This window comes from Natrix helvetica (genome assembly GCF_964273705.1).
Source record: "Natrix helvetica genome assembly, chromosome: 1".
NCBI lineage: Eukaryota > Metazoa > Chordata > Lepidosauria > Squamata > Natricidae > Natrix > Natrix helvetica.
Window position 1 is genome coordinate 126,721,787 of NC_138548.1, and position 21,710 is coordinate 126,743,496.

At 44.5% G+C, this 21,710-nt stretch overlaps 1 protein-coding gene and 1 long non-coding RNA gene across 5 annotated transcripts in view; one reads left to right on the plus strand and one right to left on the minus strand.

Moving 5' to 3' along the window:
- Positions 1 to 13,844, minus strand: part of LOC309383516 — a 113,709-nt gene extending 99,865 nt beyond the window's left edge. Inside the window, exon 1 of the long non-coding RNA XR_014173863.1 lies at positions 13,735 to 13,844. This is a non-coding gene — a long non-coding RNA (uncharacterized lncRNA). The remainder of the gene's footprint in view (positions 1 to 13,734) is intronic.
- WNT10A (Wnt family member 10A) overlaps positions 1 to 21,710 on the plus strand; it is a 65,650-nt gene that overhangs the window by 10,675 nt on the left and 33,265 nt on the right. For all 4 annotated transcript variants that reach the window (XM_081936156.1, XM_081936157.1, XM_081936155.1 and 1 more), the window contains exon 2: positions 10,263 to 10,525. In XM_081936156.1, coding sequence (XP_081792282.1) covers positions 10,263 to 10,525 — 263 coding nt within the window. The remainder of the gene's footprint in view (positions 1 to 10,262; positions 10,526 to 21,710) is intronic.

The window sequence follows — 21,710 nt, forward strand, 5'->3', positions numbered from 1 at the left end:
TTGTCCCAGGCAGCACTGAAAATCCAAAGGAGAGGAAAGAAGGAGAAATATCTGTTTATTCTAGACAGTTTGTGGGTTACAAACTCAAACTGTAAAGCATGCAACAAACAAGCAATAACCAGGATAATCATGTAACTTTAAAAGATACCCAACATATGATGCATACAATGGCAACTAGATACAATAATGAAAGCAACTAAAAGGTGAATCTACTCAGCTGGGCTAAAATGTCTGTTAAAATGTTGGTTCCAATAAGCCTTAAGTTCATCTTTCTACAACTCCTCTCCCCTTAAATCTGAGCCTGACAGAGACCCACATTGCTTATTTCAGGATTATATAGGATTTTACAGGTGTTTGGCTTTTAGATACATAACAATGTGTGTTCTAATTCATAGCGGGTTGCATAGTTGTATGGATAGCATGGAGAGAGATTGTGGTAGAACTGAATAAGAATTTAGTGTAGGGTTATTACTGGAGCATATGAAAAATCTGCGTATGTATGTAGACAATTAACTTCAGACTCATTTGACTATGTGGAGTAAGTAATAAATTGGACTTTCATGCTGAGCCATGATTTGTTTTAATTATGGCTTGTACAATATGCCACAGTGGCTTAGTATACCATGATTAGCTAAAACAAATTTTAAATTTTACGGTTTGGTTTTAAGGTTAAGTTTTTAATTTTTATAAACTTGTACAGGGGTCTATTTAATCCGATTTTAATTATATTTATTATCGATTGTATGGTTTTAATTTGGTACCTGTACACCGCCCCGAGTCCCTTCGGGGAGAGGGGGCGGTCTAGAAGTCTAATAAACTAAACTAAACTAAACCAGCCTGATAGTGGCACGTCACAATGTGTTAATCCAATATGAATGATTAGCTGTCACTTTACCACCCTGGTATAATTTTGCAGATAACATTACTTTCTGATTTTTATTATGTTTGTAGCAGTAAGTAAATGTTAGCACCAGTGTTACTTGCACTACATACTGGACAGTATTCTCAACCACATTAATTTGAAGAAGCATGTACTTCAATTGAATTCTGGGAAATAAAGTTCCCCTTATCTTAAAGCTTCTGAGGTTGAAAAATATTGCTTTACAGATATGGGATAAACTACCAGCATTACGGATCTATAACTGAATTCTATCATTTACTATAGAAAAAACTGCTTCATAATGAGCCACGGTGGCGCAGTGGTTAGAGGGCAGTACTGAAGGCTATTTCTGCTGCCTGCCGGCTGCCTGCAATTTGGTAGTTCAAATCTCACCAGGCTCAAGGTTGACTCAGCCTTCCATCCTCCCGAGGTGGTTAAAATGAGGACCCAGATTGTTGGGGGCAATAGGCTGACTCTGTAAACTGCTTAGAGAGGGCTATAGAGCACCGTGAAGCGGTATATAAGTCTAAGTGCTATTGCTATAATTTTATCAAGTAATTGCTCACCCTTTCAGAGTGATGCTCTGTTCTTGGACATGGCTGCAGCTACTGACAGGTGATGTTGCTGATTTTCAAAGTTTGGACCACTGCTTATTTTGAAGATCTAGCAGAATTGGAAAAGCTCTTTTCTGATTGGGGGATTGTAGATACCAGGATGTCATTACAATGTTTATATTGTCCCCTCCGGGTCATTAACATGGAGAGAATTTCCTAAAAGGAACCAGAAAGCTGGATAATCACAACCAATTAGGAGTTGTAGCTTGTGGAGCTGGGATAGGTTCCTGTATCTGCCTTCATAACCATCTCATCTTTAGATAACTGAATTGTGGATTATTCAAGTAATCCCATTTTTGGGGGTTTTCACAATATTCTGACCCATCGATTAACCAAGGACAGAATTCATACAATATGTCGGGCTGCAATGTGGCTGGATAATTTGAGGTTAATGGAACCCAGGCAGAGGTGTTTTGAGGTGCACGTGTCATACAGAAACCTTATTTTTTAAGCTTATTTAGTCCAAATAAAGTCTATTGAAATAAAAGAATGATTTAGGTATGCTGGGGTTTGGGTTTGCCAGTTAGGCTAGCCTTTTCACAATTTCTATGGGAAGAAGTTGCTTTTTCTTCTAATGGATGCAGGAAGGTTCTAATTTGCATGAATGCCTGCCTGATTGCATATGTGTGTTTGTTTGTTAGTTAACAAGGATGAGGACTTCTGTACACGGTGTCTGATGCTTGATGATGAGAATTTAGCAGTTTTATTTGGGTGCATTGGGTAGCATTTTGCAGATTTGCGACCGCATTCTATCGATGTATGCCATAAGATGGGCATACAGGTAAGGTATGCCTGGAGATGCATGAATGCATCCATTTCAATGTTCATTTCAGTTTTGGGTGGTCCATGTTCTTCTTAAGTTCATGTCCTTCTTACGTTATCCTGTAGCAACTAAGTATATGGTGAGTCTACTCCAGGGGTGTCAAACTCGCAGCATCACGCGATGTATCCGAATTTTTTTCCCTTTGCTTAACCAGACGTGGGCGCGACCAGTGCATGAGTCATCTAGCCTGTAGGCCAGGGGTTTGACAGCCCTGGTCTAGAGCATGGCAGCAGGCTTGTTTTATCTCCTTGTAAAAGAAAATAAAACTTGATGAAACTTTTAAATCATTTGAATTCACCAATCTCAAATGGTTACAAGAAAGCCAGTGGCAAAAAGGCAGCCTCTTGTCCCCACTACTGATAAGAGACACTCGGGGTGGGGGGGGGAAGCAAGCTTCAGCTTCATTGCCTGGGGACAGGGAGGATGGGGGTATCTCCCTGAACCTTAGAATCCCCATTGATATTTCAGGGCTCGGGGGGTTCCAGTCAGGGATGGCAATCTCCTCCACACCAGGGCTTGGCTGCTCCAGCTTTTCAGTTGGCCGATCCTGCTCTGCCCTCCACTTCAACTGGGTTCCAACCTGAACAGATCGTCCCCATGCTATTGCCCCACTTTCAAGGCATTATTGCCAATGCAATTCAACAGGGCATCACTGCTGGGCTGCAGCAAAAGCAGGTTTAGCCACCTCAGGCAGTGCCACCTCTGGCTCCAGTGGTGGCCGTGGTCCCTATGGATGACTCTTCTCCTTCCCCAATACAGTCTCAGCAAGATCAGGACTCTGAGTCGGAGGAGGGTGAGATTAGGGAAGAGAACCTTTCAGCTTTGATGTTTCCTAAACAGTGGAATAATTACTGCGATGATCGATTGACAAATCAACAGCATAGAGAATATTTCTCTATCTCTATCTACATAACCAAGAGAGCATTGAAAAATCAGTCAAGAAACAGAACAGGGGGACAAAAATACCCCGTGGCATGTTATTTCATACCACTGTACATGTAGGGGCAGATTCTAGAGCAATCCTATATATTGGTTATCGGGCTGATGGCTCATAAAGCTTGGCAGAAGCCCTGTTATACAAGGAAGCCATTAGCATGAAAGATACAGAAACAGAATACCTGAAACGAGTGGAGCTCTGGGCAAGGGAAGACTGAAAATAACTTTAGTGAGAGGAGCCTTTGCAGGTAGCAAAGTATCTCCAGGATTCACGAAAGGGTTTCTCTACCCAGAATCTTTTTGTGTATTTCACTTTGGAACTCTAGACACCAGTGACGTGCAGTCAGGTGAGGCAAGTGAGGCACAGCCTAACCTCTCATCATCAGGGCAGCGAGTCATTCGATGGGAAACTTGCCTTTTGGGAGGAATGACCCAGCTTGGCTCCCGCTTTCGATCTGCCGCCCAACGACCAAGCTCAGCACCAGAGAGCCGCCGCGAGAAAGGCCGGCCGGGTTGCCCGGGTGGCGGCAGAGGTCCCCTTTGTTCTTTTGGGTGCGGGAAGAGGGGGGGGAGAGGCTTCCTCCACTCCGTCCGCTCCCCATCTGCGCTGCCCTCGCCCGACAAGTGTGCCCCGGATTCCGTGCAGCTCTGGCAGGCGGTGCCGTGGCCGAATCCCAGGGCGGAGGGCGGCAGGTCACAACTGAGCATGCCTGACTGTGGAATTCTGGGAGTTGAAGTCCACAAGTCTAAAAAAATTGCTGCCTCACAAGCTGTAAACCTCACCGCACGTCACTGCTAGACACAAATGTCTAATTTATTCTTAAACTGGAAATGTCAGGACAGAGCATACCACATCAGTAGGCAAGCAAGAGAGACCTCGCTTGTTGCCAACTCTGTTGTTGGTTTTTGTCTCCAGTCCTTCCTGGTCAGAGCTGAGTTACGGGCTGCAATCTGAGTGGGCTCTACAGTGGAACTCCAGTAGCCGGACATTGAAGGACTAACCAAGAGACATAGTCAGAATATTGTATAACTTAGAAGTCATGCCAGAGGACAGAACCAAAGCCCAGGAATGCATTGCTGCAATAGGAATATTTAAGTAAAACAGTTCCTTTTTGTTTGATTTGTATACTGCATTGTGGCATACCTTGTTTGAACATGATTTGTTGAGTAGATCCCATCTGGCTGGCTTCATGTGTTAACCATGTTTTAGAAACCACAGTGACTTGATTGATATAAACGTACAAAGGCAAACAATGATGCTCTGACTTCCTCATGAATGAATCAGCTCATATGCTCCTTTGCAGCCCAGCAACAATAAGTGCTACATTAAATGAAAGGATTTGATCTAAGACAGGAAAGTTCTCCCAGGTAAGATAGATCCCTCTTAGGCGAAAGATCAGCCGCTGCACACAAGGTTTGGATGGATGCATCAGCGCGGATGAGAGTACTTCAGCATCTTTACTTGTCCTGCAAAAATTGGGTTTTTTCCCCCTATAGCTATTCAAAGTATAAACATTTTGAATACAGCTCTGAAAAGCGCATCTGGCCAACTTGTTTTATCTCAACCGTAGTCATTGCTGAAGAAGTATCCGTATTTTTCAGAATATAAGACGCACCTTTTTCCCTCAACAAAGAGGCTGAAAATCTGGGCGCATCTTATACACTGAATACAACTTTTTGCCTTCTGAAACCCCATCCCCTTCACAAAAATGGCCATGCATAGCTTGTAGGAGGCTTTCAGAGAGCTCCTAATGGCTGGGGAGGGCAGAAATGAGTGAAAAACGGGCAGTTTTTTGCTCAATTTTGCCCCCCGACCCCCCAGGAGCACTCTATAAACTTCCTAAAGGCTATCTAGGCCCTTTTGGGGGGCATAAAATGGGCCCATTTTCATGAAAACTGGGCTGCTTCTCCAGGACCTGGGGAGGGTGAAAACTCCCTCCCCCACGCGGGGAATCATGCGCGCATGCACGGGGGGCATCATTTATGCACAGGTGGGTTGTGCATGCATGTGTGCAGGTGCAATAGCGCGCATGCACACAATTTTGGCACACCTTTAGAAAAAGGTTAGCCATCACTGAACTATACACTCACTTTTGGTCTTGTAGCAATAAGCTTCCATATGACCATCTTACATCTGTCATTTTCTCCTGTTCACATGATTGTACATAATATGGACAGTTGGGAAAGGTCACATTTTCTTTTGCTTTATTTGGAAATCAGTTGAGGTGTGAGGAGAAGAAAATTGTTCAGTTGGGGATGTTAAAAGTTGAGTAACAGAATAACAGAGTACAGAGTAACCAAGTTGGAAGGGACTTTGGAATCTTCTAGTCCAACCTCCCGCACAAGCAGGAGAGCCTATAACATTCCAGACAAATGCCTGTCCAATCTCTTCTTAAAAGCATCCACTATTGGTGCATCCAAAACTTATGAAGGCAAACTGTTGCAGTGATTCATTGTTCTCACTGTCAGGAAATTTCTCCTTAATTCTAGGTTGGATCTCTCTTTGATAAGAGATTAAGGTGTATATGAGCCACCTTTGACAGGTGCAAACTGACTACAGCGGAAATAAAAAAGTTCATTGATGAACCAATGCAGGTACCCCAGTGGTAGTTATACACTACTAATTTTTGCATTGTGTATTTTTATCTACCTCCCTGGATTGACCAGGCCTAGGATAGAATACTAGATTTGAGGTACAAAACTCTAGACGACCACAAATGATAATAGCTTTGTGAACATCTTTGCTGCCATTTAGTGATTTTTTTTCAGTTGCTTTACCTGCATGATCTCTTCTCTTTGGACAGTATAATTGGTATATACAATAGCTCGCTTGCTTAGCCTCTTCCTAGGAATATACAACATTACCTAACTATTTCAAATTAGCTATTAACACAGGCTTGTTAGAAGGTGCTATTTTCAGATGAAATCTGGTTTTCAGATAGTTTCAATTCTAACAGTGGATTCTATGTAGCCCTTCTGAATAGTTTGAGAATTCTGTTGGAGAATTCCCTAATTTCTTGCAGACGTTTCATTACCAAACTAGGTAATGAAATGTCTAGAGTGGTTGGTAGGTGGTGGTGCTTCCTTTGTCTTTTAACTTTCTCAAGTGTTCTTTTTAACTTTGTTTTAATTCCATTTTTAAACTTTGAGTTAACTATGGTTTTTATATGATCTTATGGTTTTATTTGTAACCTGCTCAGAGTCATGCAGGTGGGTAAATGCTATAGAAATTTGATAGGTAAGTAGATGATAGATAGATAGATAGATAGATAGATAGATAGATAGATAGATAGGTAGATAGATGATAGATAGATAGATAGATGATAGATAGAATCAGACAGACTGCTAGACACATAATAGATATGTGATAGACTGCTAGATAGATGATAGAGATAGACAGACAGACAGACAGACAGACAGTAATGTGTTGAGTCTTCTGCATTTTATCTCTCTTTTGCTGCCTCTATTTGCAACTTGGCTTCATCCAAAATAATAATAAAAATCCCCCTCCCCTTAATAAACCCCATTTGGGCAGCAATCCATAGCTGGTCACATTGCTAAAATACAACGCTTGTAATAATCAAATATAGGATGACAGGCATTTTCAAAGAAATGGTTGGCTGGACAGAGCAGTTCATATCAAAAGGTGGCGAACTATGATCCTGTGGGAGAGGAGACACTGTTTCGCGCCTCTGCCTTTGATGGAGTACTGGTATTAAGGAGTGACAACCATCTTTACGTCTCTTAAAATTGAGCTATTAGAGGCTTGGAACTCTGATTTTTAAAACTGCCAAAGGAAACACTGTACTGTATAATTAGAGCCTTCTTGACTATCAACCGGTGTCTCTCTGATTTTTCTCTCTCTGTTCACCTGCTCTAGTCAATTTACAGATGGCGTGATTGTGGGAAATCTGATGGTATTTAGACAAAAAAGGATGGATTAGCCTTTCTAGTCAGCAAACACAGACAGGAACTACAACACTGATGGTTGTGTGATAATGTTTTTTAAAGGCAGTGGGAATTTTTCATGTTTTTAGTGGCTTCCACAGGTATATCAGTTCTAACATGAGAAGAGGGCTATGGCAGAATATACGTATTTTCTCCTACCATATATTATAAATTGAAAAGGCCATTTAAGCCACTGAGTACAAATTTAAATTTATGCAGGAAGGCAAATGAAAGCATTCCCATCAGATTGTTATCTAGCCTCTGGTCAATTCCAGTGGGGGGGGGGGGGAGTCCATCACTTCTCTGAAGATTTAGATCTACTGTCATATTACATTCACCATTAGAAAGATTTGACCCTCCTACAATTGGAATTTGCCTTCCTGCAATTTAACTCTATTGTTCTATGTTCTGCTCTCTGGAACAATGGAAAACATCTTGACTACTTTCTAATGTGAGATACTTTCAAGTATTCGAAGAATGCTATTCTATTCTCCCACAGTTTATCGAGACTGAATGTTCCCATTTTCTTGAATGCTTCTTCATATGACTTAAGTTTCTGATCATCTCCTTTCCATGCCTTTTTCTTCTCCTTCCCTTTTCTTCAAGTGAGGTTTCAAAACTGAACATGCTGCTTTAGGCGAAAGTACCTGGGAGTGCACCATTTGCCAAGCAGGTTCTAATCCCAAATGATGTCCCTTTTTTTTATCTCTGCAAAATATTGCTGAACAAAACAGTTCGCAGTTAAGAAATGCCAGACTGGAGAAAGTTTCTTTTGGGTTCTGAACTTAACCTGTTCCAAAATAGCTTTTCATTGTTTCCGTGCAATGTGGAGTTTTGTGAATTGTGATGGTTGGCTCTTATTAAGCCATGGTGCTACAAATCTTGATTTAGCAGACCATTTTGGAGGAGGGATGTCCATTAAATCCAAATTTGCACCATTTGTGTAAGTCTACATGATTTGTCTAATTATGTAAAAGACAAAAAGGAATCATTTTGAATGAATCAATTTAATGCACATATTCCTGTTTTAGCTGATAGAAATCTCTTAAACAGTGTAGAAATTGAATGTATAAATGACTGAAGAATGTGTTCGTTGTATCCAAATTAAACTCCAGTAATTGAGAATTTAAGGCAATAGATTCTTCATAACTTTCTTTATAGTAAACTTTATTTTACTACACGTGGCATATTGTCATTTAAGTATTAGACAAATAAATGTTGCACTTACTAGAGTATTGAATCCATGAGCTTTCCTTTAGCTCCTAATAGAAGCCTATCGATGGACCTTTAGAACTGAAAAACAACAACAGTAATAATTTTGTGGTTAGTTTTACTGTTTGAAATTGCTTAATTGTTCTATAATTTTAAGCTGCCCAAAATCTGTTGAGTTGGGCAGCTGGAGAAATTGAATAAAATAAATACATAAATAAATAGTTCAGGTGTTATATTCATTTATAGAAGATTTGTGTGCCAGTAGACCTATTTGCATAATAGATCCCCCCACACCTGATTTCTACCCGAACAGAAAAACAGAGTGCTGCTGAGATGCATGACATACTTTCTCTCTGTGGGTATTTATGAACTAGTAAGCTGTGTTGTCAACTCTGATTATATCAGCATTGTGTCTGGACGGAGAGCAGACTGAGTAGACACAGCAATCTTCTGCTGTGCAAGAGCATGTTTTGAATTAGGGTTAGGAAATACCTCCTGATACTTCAGCTGCACTCTGTTTCTGAATCTCTTGGCCATGGAAGAAAAGAAATAATGCCTGCCACAACAGCCAGATGTTCGTACCTTAGAGAGAAAGGGTTGTTTCCCAGCTGTTCCGTGCCTTTCAGCTCCCAGTGGTCAAATTTAGATAGCAAAAAGATTTATTCCTTAATCTTCAGAGGTTCCAGTTGTCTCTGTTTCTAAATCTAGAAGATCTAATTTTACAGGTTAGAGATTCCAGTCACTAAGAGAACAGCCAGATGTGGTGTTTCGCAAGAGCCACCTTCTTTAGCCACTTTGCTGCTTTTGATGCCATTGAAGCTGCAGCAAGTTTGGCCTCAGGAGGCCAAAATAGAAATATTCTTGAAGTAAGCAAGATGAAAACTGCTGGAAGGATCATGAGGCAGAATGCAATTTAATTTCTCCGTTGCCTGGGATAGCTGTAATGGTTACACACGTTTATATGTGGATCAGAATCCAGAATTTTCATAAAGTCCTCTTGTATTAGGAAAAGAAAAGGGACAATCTAGTCTTGATGCTGACAGGATGTCGAAAGTGTGTGAGTGACCCTCATCTCTTATAAAGTTAGCTCCAGCAAACATCACAGCTGCAGGCATCATATCAGAATCTTCACCCTTGCTCGTTTATTGACTTTTTAAAATCTTAAATAGATGAGTGAATGGATGGATGGATGGATGGAAGGACGGACAGATGGACAGACAGATAGGATAGATAGAGGGATGGGTGGATGGCTGGCTGGCTGGCTGGCTGGCTGGTTGGCTAGATGATAGATAGATGATAGATAGATAGATAGATAGATAGATAGATAGATAGATAGATAGATAGATGATAGATAGATAGATAGATAGATAGATAGATAGATAGATAGATGTGTGGGTGGATGGATGGATGGATAGATAGATGATAGATCTATGATAGATAGATAGATGATAGATAGATAGATAGATAGATAGATAGATAGATAGATAGATGATAGATAGATGATAGAAGGATAGATGTGTGGGTGGGTGGGTGGGTGGGTGGGTGGGTGGATAGATAGATAGATAGATAGATAGATAGATAGATGATAGAGGTGTGGGTGGATAGAAGATAGATAGATAGATAGATAGATAGATAGATAGATAGATAGATAGATGATAGATAGATGATAGATAGATAGATAGATAGACAGATAGATGATAGATAGATAGATAGATAGATAGATAGATAGATAGATAGATAGATGATAGATATGGATGGATGGATGGACAGACAGACAGATGAGGTGTTTACAGGAAAAGTGCTCTTAGAATGTGATAATGACATTGCTGATGGTCTGTTCCTTTTCCAGCTCCTTTTCTAACGAAATCCTGGGACTGAAGCTGCCTCTGGAGCCTGTGCTTAATGCAAACACCGTCTGCAGGAACCTGCCTGGTCTGACACGGCGGCAATTGGAGGTTTGCATCCGTAACCCTGATGTGACGGCGTCTGCCATTCAGGGCATCCAGATTGCCATCCACGAGTGCCAGCACCAGTTCCGCGATCAGCGTTGGAACTGCTCTAGTCTGGAGACAAAAAACAAAATCCCCTATGAAAGCATCATCTTCAGCAAAGGTGAGGATTTGCCTCCCTACCTGTAAAATCTCCAGCAATGCAAAAGTTGGTAATGTTTGGGAAGATGTTAAGTTGCTTTACAGATCAAGCAGTCGATTCACTCAAGAAGTTGTGACATTAGGATTTGTTCAAGAATTCAGCAGCTTCTCAGAATTATCAGGTGATGTAATTGTCTTAAGAGTTCCCCCCCCCCCCAGATCACCTATTGTATATAGGTAGTCCTCGACTTACAGCAGTTTGTTTAGTGACCGTTCAGTTACAATGGCACTGAAAAAAGTGACTTATGACTGTTTTTTCACAGTTATGACCATTGTAACATCCCCACGATCACATGATCAAAATTCAGATGGCAATTGGTTCATATTTATGATGGTTGCAATGTCCCAGGGTCATGTGATACGCTTTTGTGGCCTTCTGACAAGCAAAGTCAATAGGGAAGCCAGATTCACTTAACAACCGTGTTACTAATTTAACAACTGTAATGATTCACTTAACACCAGTGGCAAGAAAGGTCGTAAAATGGGTCAAAATTCCCTGAACAAATGTCTCACTTAACAACAGAAATTTTGGGCTCAATTGTGGGCGTAAGTCGAGGACTGCCTGTATTTTGTGCATTTATTTCTGCCCTTCCAGAAAAAAATATCCAAAGGAATAGGAAGATCCAAAAAGCCATATTAAAAATATCTCCACCCCCCCCGCCAGAAATAATGAAAATATCCACATCAGAATAAACAATTTACCATAAGGTGGTACCAAAATAAGAGCAGATTCTAAAGATCAATTTATTTAGTTTTTTAAAAATTCAGTTAAGAAGAAATGAAAGTTTCAGCCAATGTAACTTGGATCTGCTGGTAGACTAATATTTTTTGTCTTGCTGGTGTTGGTTGTTATAATTTTATTTGGGTTTTCAACACATTTGTATATAGCTGGCTGTCTTATACCAAACTCTGGTTTGCTTTTTAAGGGAGAATCCTATGTCCAAACATTGTGTTTTAAATTTGTATAAAAAAGTAAAGGCTCCTTCATGCTCACCTCAGTTCCTGGTGCTTCATGAATTTTTCTGTTTAGTTTTCCTGGTAACAGTATATAAAAGATGTGCTATTTCCTTCTTCTGGGATATTTTTCCAGTTTCCCAGTTTTTCCTCTAGCATGGAACTCCCTGGAGGTTTCCCATCCATATATTACACAGGCTCAGTCTGTCAATACCACCCAGCCGAGATGAGCCAGATCCTGTTACTGCTGTGACAAAAACAGAAATATAAACTCAGGGAAGATCTGTCAACATTTAAAATAAAGACAGTATAAATTGATTGGAACATTGCACAAGAACCTGCTAGATAGTCCAATGTGCTTTTCAGGATTCTTGGCTCTGGGGTACATGGCCACCTCAATTGTATAGCAGCCTGTCTGTAATTTAAAACACTATTGTCTCACTAGATGGAAATCTGTTGGTGTTAGTTTTGGGGAGTTCTGGCTACTTTGGGATTTTGTTATGTATTTGCATGTGATAATCCCTTCCTGAGGTTGATCAGAGATACTTGAAGGGTGGGTGGGTGAGATGTATTGCAAAAGCTAATGTAGTACAGTAGCTCTTCTTCAGGAATCAGGATGTATCAAATTTCTTCCCAGTTGGAAAGCCATGTCAGATACGTTTAGGTAATAACATGTTGAGATAGTAGACAAGGCAGGAACTTCAGATGCTTATCATGAAAAACTCCTAAGGAAGGTGTTTGGCTGCTAATTGGAAGAAACAATGCCCTTCCACAGGGCTTTGTTAATTGCTGGAACTCATTGCCACAGGATATATTTCATAGCCTGAGAATTTAAGATGAAAAGGAATCGGATGTCTGCGGGTGATAGAATAGCAAGGCTTCTACATAACTTCTTGTAGGTTAGTTTTGTGGTGCTTAGTGTCAGTTGTTGCTTCTTTGCAGACACATTGTGTGGTTCTTGGGGAACAAACTAGCTCCCCACTTGATTGAATACGAAAACTTTGCCAAGGTTGGCTGAGACCATCTATTTTGGAATATATGTGCACATTAAAGACTGACAGCTTCATCGACAGCTCTTATTGGCACCAACAGAAAAAAGGCATGTACTTATTTTTTTAATGTAGAGATGATTTGCATCTCACGGTGTCTCAAGATTTGGGTTGCTTATAAGGCTTGTTCTTAGTAATCTAAAGCGGGCAGATCCTTTGAATTATTCATGCCTTTAGTACTGACATTAGCTCCATCATTTTCCCATTCACGTTGTATAATATACAGTTTGCACTTCTATTTATTTGTTTCTGATCTTTTACACATCAACATTTTCCCTTCCAATCACATGAGGAAAGAAACCACCATCTCTCAATGTTACATATTGAGACTGGAGCAATAGGTTCCACCAAGGTCCTCCATTCCGGCGGGAAAATACTCAAAGCCGATGGGCTGAGCTGTCTGACACTCCCTATAAAAGGGCTAGCTGTCACACAAACCAGCGCTGGATTTGTACATAGTTACCTAATAAAGAGCTGTTTGTTGTCACTGAAGCCTGAGTTCTGTCTCATCCATTACCCTATCCAACCCTCAACGTTCAGGAGCCTGTTGTACTTCTCCTTCCAATCTTGGTTTATCTGAATTGGTTGGACTCCAGAAATCTGCTTCTGGCTAATGTAATGGGGAAACCGCAGGTAGATGTGAAACGACCGTTTGGCTTTCAAACAAAGCAGCAATGGATTTTCTTTTGTGCTGGATTCCTCAGAAGAAAGGTACACACTGACTAATACTGTTTTGCTGATAATTTGCAATATTATAGAGAATCAGGACAAGAGTTGTGTGTGCACACTCTGCAGTTTCAACATGGATGCATTGGAGGATTTCTGGACTAGGTTTCTGCATAATTGCCTTTTTGACAAAACGCAAGATGTCCACATAATCCCTCATTTTGTATGCTTAGACAAAACGTGGTGCTGTCCCACTGCTTTTTTTAAAATTGCAACTTACATCTTTCTCTCATTAGATGCATCTTTCTTGCTCATGGAATTGAGTCCTGGGCAGCTGAACTATTGAGGGTGAAGAAACAACGTAGCAAGGGAAGGAAGGAAGGAAGGAAGGAAGGAAGGAAGGAAGGAAGGAAGGAAGGAAGATAGATAGATAGCTTCATCTTTCTTTTCCCTTCCAGGAAGACTTCTGTGCATGGCTTAGAATAACAGAATTGGAAGGGACCTTGGAGGTCTTCTAGTCCAACCCCCTGCCTAGGCAGGAAACCCTATACCGTTTTAGACAGATGGCTATCCAACATCTTCTTAAGCACTTCCAGTGTTGGAGCATTCACAACTTCTGGAGGCAAAGTGTTCCACTAATTAATTGTTCTAACTGTCAGGAAATGTCTCCTTAGTTCTAGGTTGCTTCTCTCCTTGATTAGTTTCCATCCATTGCTTCTTGTCCTGCCCTCAGGTGCTTTGGAGAATAGCTCCCTCTTCTTTGTGGCAGCCCCTGAGATATTGGAACACTGCTATTGTGTCTCCCCTAGTCCTTCTTTTCATTAAACTAGACATGTCCAGTTCCTGCAACCATTCTTCATATGTTTTAGCCTCCAGTCCCCTAATCATCTTTGTTGCTCTTCTCTGCACTCTTTCTAGAGTCTCCACATCCTTTTTACATCGTGGCGACCAAAACAGATACAGTATTCCAAGTGTGGCCTTACCAAGGCATTATAAAGTTATATTAACACTTCATGTGGTCTTTATTCTATCCATCTGTTTATGCAGCCTGGAACTGTGTTGGCTTGTATGCCATTCCAGCACCATCTCACTCTCATCCAAGATATCATTCCCTAGGGCAGCTAACTTGATTTTTTTTGTGCCCAGTTGTGGCACATTTCTATTAATTTCAGTGCTCAGACCCCCACAAATCTTGGAACAGGCTATTTTTCCATTTGAGGGAAGCCTCCCTTGAAGCTCTGTAGTAGATTTCACAGGTAGCCTTATCAGCAAACCTGTTTTAAACCCTTCTGCAAAGTTTCATTGTGTGTGTGTGTGTGTTTTGCATTTGTGCTGATAAATAAATAAAGGGAGACTAGTATAGATCTATTTCAAGCTATTTAGCTCTCATCACCTAGCCATACCCTTACTGGGAATTGAACCTGGCCTGTATTACACATTAGGCAGTTGTATTAACCACTAAGCCACAGGCTCTCCTCCTTTACCAGCTAAGCCAGGGAAATAGGTATGTATTGTGTCATAACCCCTGGTATGCCCAAATATGGGAGGGAGCATACTGCTTCACTTTTCTGTCTATCGGCTCACCCTAGGAGCCATCCAGGTAGAAAGCCATTTGCCGATAGACAGAAAAGGGAAGCAGTATGCTCCCTCCCATATTTGGGCATACCAGGGGTTGTGACACAATACATACCTATTTCAATAGCTTGAAATAGATCTATACTAGTCTCCCTTTATTTATTTATCAGCACAAATGCAACACAAATGTAACAAGCCAACATAAAAATGGCTTTCTATATATATAATTCTATATATAATATTCAATCTTACATGGGAAAAGACACGAATACAACAAGCCCAGCATACCTACACCCATGAAAATTTATGAAAACACACACACACACACATATATACACATATACTATATACACATACACAAACCTAGTTTAATTTTCTCTGTTTATATAAGCAGTCTACCTCCAATTCTTGCCTCAACCTGCCTCCCAGTCTTTGGCGCAAGCAAACCACTCTGCTTTACCACGCATGCATATCCTGAACTTACGACCATGATTGCCACTTTTTAGGAAGAATGACATGTGAAAATGCCATGCACCGCTGCAGCGTTCAGCTGGAATTTATGTTAGGAAGAAGGTCATCTTGAGGCTCTTTATCAGCATTTTGCTCCTGGCACCAGAACTAGCAAAAGATGAGAGTGGGAAACTATTCCCAAGGGGGCTTTTTCAGGAGGCAACTGGACTTCCTTGTTTTGTTTTCTTTTGAAGCTGTTTCGCCTCTCATCCAAGAAGCTTCTTCAGCTCTGACAGGATAGTGGGGAATGGAAGGATTTATACTCCTTGCAGACATCCTTTTAGAGGGTCCTTGAAGCACTCAAAGGTTTATCTGTGTCCCTAGGGTCACCTGCAGAGGTGGCATTCAGCTGGTTGAGGGCGGTTTACTCGAACTGGTAGCAGAAATCATGGGTGGGCGCACACACCCACCCGCCCCAGCTCTATGCCGTCCTATTTAGGCATGTTTTTGAGGCCCGGCACATGCACGGAAGGTGTGTGCGTGAGAAAACACATGCACGGAAGGCCAGGCGCATATGAAGTGAGCGGGCACGTGTGGGGCAAACTGGGGGTAACAAAATGCAAAACCCATCCCTAGTCTACCTGAGTAGCGCTCCTTGTTCCTGCAGTCTGCAATTTTTTTCCTCTGAAAATCCATTCTTACTCCCATACCATTCAAAGGATGTTCATCCCAAATTGTATAGGTAAAAGTCTGTGGAGATTCTCAGAAAGACCATTTGCCTCCTGAAAAAACACCTTTAGGACAACCATAACCTGGATGACCGAGCATCTCTACAGAGTGGGAAACCAGCAATTTATTTTGCCTCTTTTGGTTGAATTTGGGGGATTAGAGAACTGAAAGGACTTTTGTTACTCCAAAAGTGCTGCTGTAACACAAGGCTACATTTATTCACATGGATTGGTGAAAGCACTGATTGGCTCATGATGGGATTCCACACTTGCTCTCAAGAGTTTTAGATTGAGCAGCCTTGCTTCAGAACTACTTTGCAGGGATTGGAGAATAAAAATGCTACCTTAAACCTATTATTGAACCTGATGATGATGAAATAACAATAGTAATAATTGCAATAATAGTAAGGTAAAGGTTCCCCTCACACACATGTGCTAGTCGTTCCTGACTCTAGGGGGCAGTGCTCACCTTTGTTTCTAAACCGAAGAGCCAGCTCTATCAGAAGATGTCTCAGTGGTCATGTGCCCTGCATGACTAAACTCCGAAGACGTGTGGAACGCTGCTACCTTCCCACCAAAGATGGTTCTTATTTTTCTACTTGCATTTTTACATGCTTTCGAACTGCTAGGTTGGCAGAAGCTGGGACAAGTAACGGGAGCTCACTCGGTTACGCGGTGCTAGGGATTCGAACCACCAAACTGCCGACCTTTCTGATCGACAAGCTCAGCACCCTAGCCACTGAGCCACTGCATCCCTAGTAATAATACTAAATAATTATTATTATTTGGAACAGCTGACATCCTGTGATGATACCTTTAATATTATTTTGTAGCAACATCTGCTTGTCTCAGGTTCTTAGGAAGAATTCCATAGGTAAACAAAAATGCCAAATCCAGGCTAAACATCTGGCTCATTGTGTGACCAACCATAACAATAACAAAGTCTCCTTCAATAGTTTGAAAGAGTCTTATATATTTTAATGTAACGTATGATTAGTTCTCTTGAGATCTAATTCATGGTCACTTTGACCTCAGATGCTGAGATCCCCCGGCAAGGGGATCTCAAAGAAATCTAATCAGAATTTCCCTGCCAAGAGAAGCACAATTAGATGACTCTGGCAATGTATTGTGTTTTTATGTTATGCCTTTTAAAAATGCACTCTCTTGATATATTCTGCAGCACAAGCTATAAACGGTATGGATTCCTAAATACATATGTATGGAAATCAGAAAAATGAGTGAATCATTTTCTCCCATTGACTTTGCTTGCGGGAAGCCGCTGAGAAGGTTACAAAAGGTGACCCCGTGACCTTGGGACAGCACAACTGTCATAAATACATGCCTGTGGCCAAGCGCCTGAATTCTGATCACATGGCCACGGGGATGCTGCAACGGTCGTAAGTGTGAAACCAGTCTCTTTTCCAGTAGTGTGGAGGGAGGGGTCACGGCAGGGTTATCGCAGCCTGATTGGTCCATTTGACTGAGAGAAAGCTTCTTAACCTTCGGCTTCTCCCGTTGGTTCCCAGTTTCCTCTCAGTCAAGGTCCAAGACTCAGGTTTGGTTCCTAGTTAGAGAGTTTTTATAGTATTTTAGTATTGGATTTGGTAAAAAAATTGAACATTCTAAATTTAAAGTTTTTTGCTAGTTGGTCTGCCTTGCAGGGCTGTTGTTACTGCCCTCGGAAGGCTGAGAGACAGGGGGGGGGGCGTTCCGTGCCTTTCCTCTCCCAGGGGATCGCCCGGACTGATGCCTGGAGTCTCGGGCGTGCTGGGCGATCCTATAACCTCTTTTGCTGCCTAGTTTGCAGCGACACGTTCAAATTGACTGGAGCCGCAGCGCGCTGGGGTTTTTCGGCGCGAAAGCGGCAGATCGGCTTCCTTTCCAGTCGCCTTGATCCCGGGGCCGGTTGCGGCTTGCGGCAGAGGCGCGGGGGCATTTTTTCTTGCCTACGGGGGTTTTTGGGCTCCCCCAGTGAGTGCAGGCTTGGATCGGGGCGGCGAGCTTGCGAGCGGTCGCCCAGAGGCTCGGGAAGCGTCAGCCAAGGTCGGCGGCCATTTTTGGGCGCGCTTTGTCGGAGGACCGCCCACAGAAGCCGGCGGCCATTTTTACCACACGTGGCTGGGCCTGCAGCACGTAGAGGCCGGAGGATCGTGCTGGTGCGAGTAGCAGCATCGCAGGCAGCCCAGAGCAGGCGTCTTCTCACCAGCTAAAGGGCTGTGGCTGCTGATTTTCCCTGTTTTTCGGCTGTTTACCACCTGGAGCACGTGAGTGGGGCGATGGCGGAGAGATCAGAGTCCCAGCAGGCCGCGCCACCCCAGGCGGGCGAAGATAGGGCGGATCCCACCCCCACAGTTAGGCCTCGAGCTCCTCGGCCTTGCGCAGAGGAAAGGCCTTCAAGAGCTCTGCAGAGAGATGAGCTCAGGCGATCAAGGGCCATTGAAAAAGTTATTGAAAGGGCCGAGAAAAGGCAGGCTCGGGATCCTGGGCCTAGATCCGGATCCCCACGTGCTTTGGCTTCCTGTCCTTCTCCTCCTGTGGCCAGGGGGTTTAGCCCTTCATCTTCATCTGACTCCTCAGGTAGATCTGATAGGAGTCAGGGGCGGGGGGATCCTCGCTCTCCTTCTCCTTCCCGGGGGACTAGAGGGGCAGATAGGGAGGACCCATTGGAGGGTACCTCTGCAGGCCCGAGTAGGGGCAGTAAACGTAGCAGGGCCCATGTGGCACCAGATTATGATTCAGAGGGCGATGAGGAGGATCTGGAACACCTTCCTGAGAACCTCAAAAGGCTTATTTCTGCGGCCATCTCTAGGGGCATAGCCCAAAGGGACAGGCCGTATCATCACAGTAGGCTTACTCCTTTTGGTAGATCTAGGTCTAGGGCTTCTTCCCCCTCCCTCATGAGTGAGGTCTCCTCAAGGGGGGAGGCGAGGAGGGATGATTGGGGGTTTTCGGAGGAGGAGGATGCGGCCCCCGAGCCCCCTCGTTCCTCAAACCTGTTCCTTCAGGCCATGTTCAAGCCTTTACTTAAGAAGGCTAGGAGGACTACCAAGGTGGGCACTGGGGACCCCACAGTCCCCCCGCCCACTGATCCGGACATGGTCATGTTCTCAGCGACAGCCACCAATAAGGAGGAGATCCCTGCTCCTCCCCTGTTTTTGGAGGTAGCTACTAGTCAGTGGGCCCGTCCTTCTAACTTTTCTCCGCCTGGCAGCAACGACCGTCGCGCCTATAACATGGAAAAGTCGTTTGTGCAGGCTATTCAGCTTCCGAGTATAGATCAGCCCATAGCAGCTCTAGTCTCATCCTCCCCAGTGGTCTCGGGGGACGCGGCAGACAAGCTTAAACCAGAGGACAAGAGGGCGGAGCTCACTTTACGTAAAAATTTCAAGGCCTCAGCATGGGCGGTGCGGGCGGCGGCTGCCGCCTCGTACTTCAACCGTACAACGGTTATGTGGCTTCGCCAGCTTCAGGACCGTATCCCGATCCAAGATGAGCGGGTACACCAGGATTTGGCTAAAATAATGGCAGCGTGTCAGTATTCGGCTGATGCGACCCTAGACGCTGTTAGATTTGGGTCAAGTGCTTTGGCCACCTCTGTGGCCTCTCGTAGGCTCCTGTGGCTCAGGAACTGGCAGATGGACTATAAAGCCAAGTGGGATCTAGTAGCTGCCCCCTTTGAGGGTCCAAATTTGTTCGGGGCTTCTTTAGACCCGATTTTGGTGGAAAATAAAGATAAGAAGAAAGTTATGCCCACATCCACCAAGAAGGCGGAGTCCCGTAGTCATCCCTATCGCAGACCCCAGTTCAGGTCTTATGACAGGGATCAGGACCAGCGATACCAACCGTATAGACAGGACAGGTCTTTCAATAGGCAGAGTTTTCAGGACCGTTCTAGATATCAGCCGCAGGCCAAGCGGCCCTTTCGTGGGGGGGGCGGTCGCCCATTCCGCAGAGGGAAATGACTCAAACCCGAGTGATCCCATCGGAGGCTGCCTGGCACTGTATGCGGACGAGTGGGATCGGATCACGTCAGACGGTTGGGTCAGGGCGACCGTTCGCCACGGCCTAAGGTTAGAATTCCTTTCCAAACCCCCAAGTTTTTTCAAAGTTTTTCCCCCGGCTCGGGACCCGAGGCGACGTCGCCTCATGGACCTCGCGGTCGCCCATCTTCTAGAAATCAGGGCAGTGGAGGTCGTTCCGGAGCCAGAGAGGGGGCGGGGCTTCTATTCCCACCTGTTTGTAGTTCCAAAATCCTCGGGGGGTTGGAGGGCGATCCTCAACCTGAAACGCCTGAACCGCTACCTAGTATACAGGCGGTTCAAGATGGCGTCCCTGAAATCCATTCTGCAGGGCATTCGGAAGGGGGATTACATGGCCTCAGTAGATTTGACGGAGGCCTATCTCCACGTCCCCATCCTTCAGTCTCACCGGCGTTATCTCAGGTTCTCTCACCGGGGCAGGCATTACCAGTACCGGGCCCTCCCGTTTGGTCTGGCCTCAGCTCCGCGGACGTTCACCAAAGTCCTGGCAGCACTGGCAGCTTACCTGCGTTCCGTCCCGGTGAGACTTCAGTGTTACTTGGACGACGTCCTTGTTCAGGCAGGGTCCTTATCCAGAGCCAAGTCGGATCTTCGGCTGACGATCCGTTGGCTTCAGGTGTTGGGGTTTTCCGTGAACTTTCCCAAGAGCCACCTGTCCCCATCCAGGCAGATCCTACACCTAGGGACAGTGATAGACTCAGAGTCAGGGAGGGTCCGCCTGTCTCCAGAACGTTTGTCCAGCTTACGCCAGCTGGTCTCTTCCGTACGAAAAAGAAGGTCTGTTTCCATCCTGACCTTGTCTCAGCTCCTGGGGAAGATGGTCTCTTGCATAGGGATAGTGCCCTGGGCCCGGCTCCACCTGCGACCTCTTCAGTGGGCCTTGATCCCAGTCCAGAGAAGGATGATGAGCAATTCCTTGCGGCCAGTCCCTCTACCAGCGGAGGTGAGACTCTCTCTTCGGTGGTGGCTGTCCCCAGCGCTGCAACAGGGGGCTTGCTTTTGGGAGCCCGAGAGAGTCACAGTGACGACGGATGCCAGCCTTTTCGGCTGGGGGGCCGTGATGGACTCCGACATGACCCAGGGGCGTTGGTCTGCCTCGGATCTCCGCCACAACATCAATTGGCTGGAGCTGAAAGCCGCCAGACTTGCCCTCAGGACTTTTCGTCATCACCTGCGGGGGCAACATGTTCTCTTGTTCACGGACAATGTGGCGGCGAAGGCCCATGTCAATCGCCAAGGGGGCACCCGCTCCCGCGCTCTCTGGCGGGAGGCACAGTTGTTGGGACTATGGGCGGAGAGGCATTTGGCCTCGATCGTAGCGGAGCACATCTCGGGAGTGTCGAATCTCCAGGCGGATTGGCTCAGCCGCACGACTCTGGACGAGGGCGAGTGGCAACTGGGCACGGAGCTGTTCCGGAAGATCTGCATCAGATTCGGCTTGCCGCTGGTGGACCTGTTTGCCTCACCCGAGAACGCCCAGCTGCCGCGTTTCTTCACCCGGTTCCAGACTCCCTCGGCGGAAGGAGCGGACGCCCTCAGGAGCCGGTGGCCTCCGGGCCTTCTTTATGCCTTTCCTCCCCTTCCCCTCATTCCCCGAACGATAAGGAAGGTAGTCACAGAGAGGGCTCTCGTGGTCATGCTAGCCCCGTACTGGCCGAGGAGACCGTGGTTCGCGGACCTGGTCC